General features: G+C 37.7%; 1 protein-coding gene across 1 annotated transcript in view; it reads right to left on the bottom strand.

Moving 5' to 3' along the window:
• LIN54 (lin-54 DREAM MuvB core complex component) overlaps positions 1-1,914 on the bottom strand; it is an 81,181-nt gene that overhangs the window by 4,477 nt on the left and 74,790 nt on the right. The window contains exons 10-11 of the mRNA XM_003790111.3: positions 1,214-1,238; positions 668-870 (exon numbers count right to left, since the gene is read on the bottom strand). Of these exons, the coding sequence (XP_003790159.1) occupies positions 668-870; positions 1,214-1,238 (228 nt within the window). The remainder of the gene's footprint in view (positions 1-667; positions 871-1,213; positions 1,239-1,914) is intronic.

Genomic DNA, 1,914 nt, shown 5'->3' with positions numbered 1-1,914 from the left:
CCAGCTACTTGGGAGGCAGAAGCAGAAGAATTGCTTGAGCCCAGGAGATGGAGGTTGCTGTGAACTGTGATGCCAAAGCACTCTACCCAGGGTGACAGCTTGAGGCTCTGTCTCAAAAAAAAAGAAAGAAAATGCAAAAAAACAATAATCACAGTATCAGTGAGGCGTATAAAAGATTTGGTTTTCTCACTCTGGGAGACAGGCCAGTGGATTGCTCAGAGGTTTGAGACCTTTTTTCGGCTAAAATAGAAAAACTGAGGCAAGAGGATCGCTTGAGCCCGAGTTGGAGGTTGCTGTGAGCTATGATGCCATGGCACTACCCAGGGTGACAACTTGAGTCTCTGTCTCAAAAAAAAAATTGGTTTTCTTAAGGAGTTCTCAAATTACATAATTATTTCATCTTAATAGGGAGAAATCCAATTAAATTAAGCATAGTGAATTAAAGCATTAATATGTATTTTAGAATTGCACAATATATCTGGACAGTGGTTTTTCTGTTACCATTAAATTCATTTACAGCAAATAACTAAAGGTGGAAAGAAAAGGCAAAAATCACATTTGCAACAACCAAGTTAATGAACTCAAGTTTGTTTCCCAAAAAGAAATTTTACCAAAAATATCTGAGCATATCAGAGAAATACTGTAAGAAGTAAACAAATTAACTTACTTTCCTCCTCCACTATTCAAAGCAGGTGTTGGCCTAGTAAGCAAGTCCGAAATCTGAGAAGATAACTTGGTCTTTGCTGCAGTTTGCTGCTGTACCCTTACTTCAGCCGCATCTGCCAAGTGCATCAAGGTCTTTCTTTCTGGGCTTTCTTCAAAATTCTTACAGCCAATACATTTGCATATTGAGGAACACATTATTTTTGCCTAAAAGGTGTACAAAAGTTTCCAAATCAAAACCAGAAATCAGCAGTATATGTAAATTCCACAAGGACATCGATAGTAACAGCATTATCTGCTCAAGTGATGTTAAGATGAGATGGAAGCATCTCTTCCTGATGAACACTAAGTGGGTAACTACACATGTGGATGGACCAGGTCATCTTATAGCTGAGGGCAGCTGAGTCCATCCATGCTACTTTCCCCCTACTATACCTATAGACTTTCCTCCAGATATGAAAATGTGTGTTCCTCATAAAGAATATGAATGATACATTCAAATATAGTTCTACAAGGGTCAGTCAGAATCCAACCACCTCAATCAAATCACCATCGAGATGTTGTTGACCTCCCATCTATGACATATACACACAATTTCACATTTAAAGGGATTTCATAGATGCTATTTTTATTATGAAATATCTCCCTCTCTGAACTCCCTCTTCAGATTCCTCAAACCCTTCAATTAAATTATATCCTTTCATGTAAAAATAAGTAAGATATATAAAATCATATACTTTAGGCTGGACTCAGTGGCTCATGCTTGTAATCCCAGCACTGCTTTTTCAAAAGGCTGTAACATTCACATCTCATCGGCATGTTAAACGAAGACTTTGCCACATTTCCTACAACATGGATATTATAACTCCTTTTAATATTTTCTAATCTGACAAGGGGGCTTAATATGAGATCTCATTGTTCTTTACAGTTCCCTGACTCCTAGTGAATTGGAGTAATTTTTATTAGCTGCATTTTCTTCAGTGAATCCATGTCAATATAAATAAACGAAATTATTAATACTGTCCATTCTCTCTATACCACCTAGCAAGATAAATGGACCACATTATGAATACTCTGATAATGTACCAATAAATTCCACTTACCAAAGGAATAAATGGATATATACAACTAAAGCAACATTTTTTTTTTTTTTTTCAGACAGAGCCTCAAGCTGTCCCCCTGGGTAGAGTGCCGTGGCATTACAGCTCACAGCAACCTCCAACTCCTGGGCTCAAGAGAGTCTCCTGCCTC

This window comes from Otolemur garnettii, unplaced genomic scaffold, assembly GCF_000181295.1.
Source record: "Otolemur garnettii isolate 467f Iridium unplaced genomic scaffold, OtoGar3 scaffold00039, whole genome shotgun sequence".
In the NCBI taxonomy this organism is placed as follows: Eukaryota; Metazoa; Chordata; class Mammalia; order Primates; family Galagidae; genus Otolemur; species Otolemur garnettii.
This window is presented reverse-complemented; position numbering and strand designations above follow the sequence as displayed.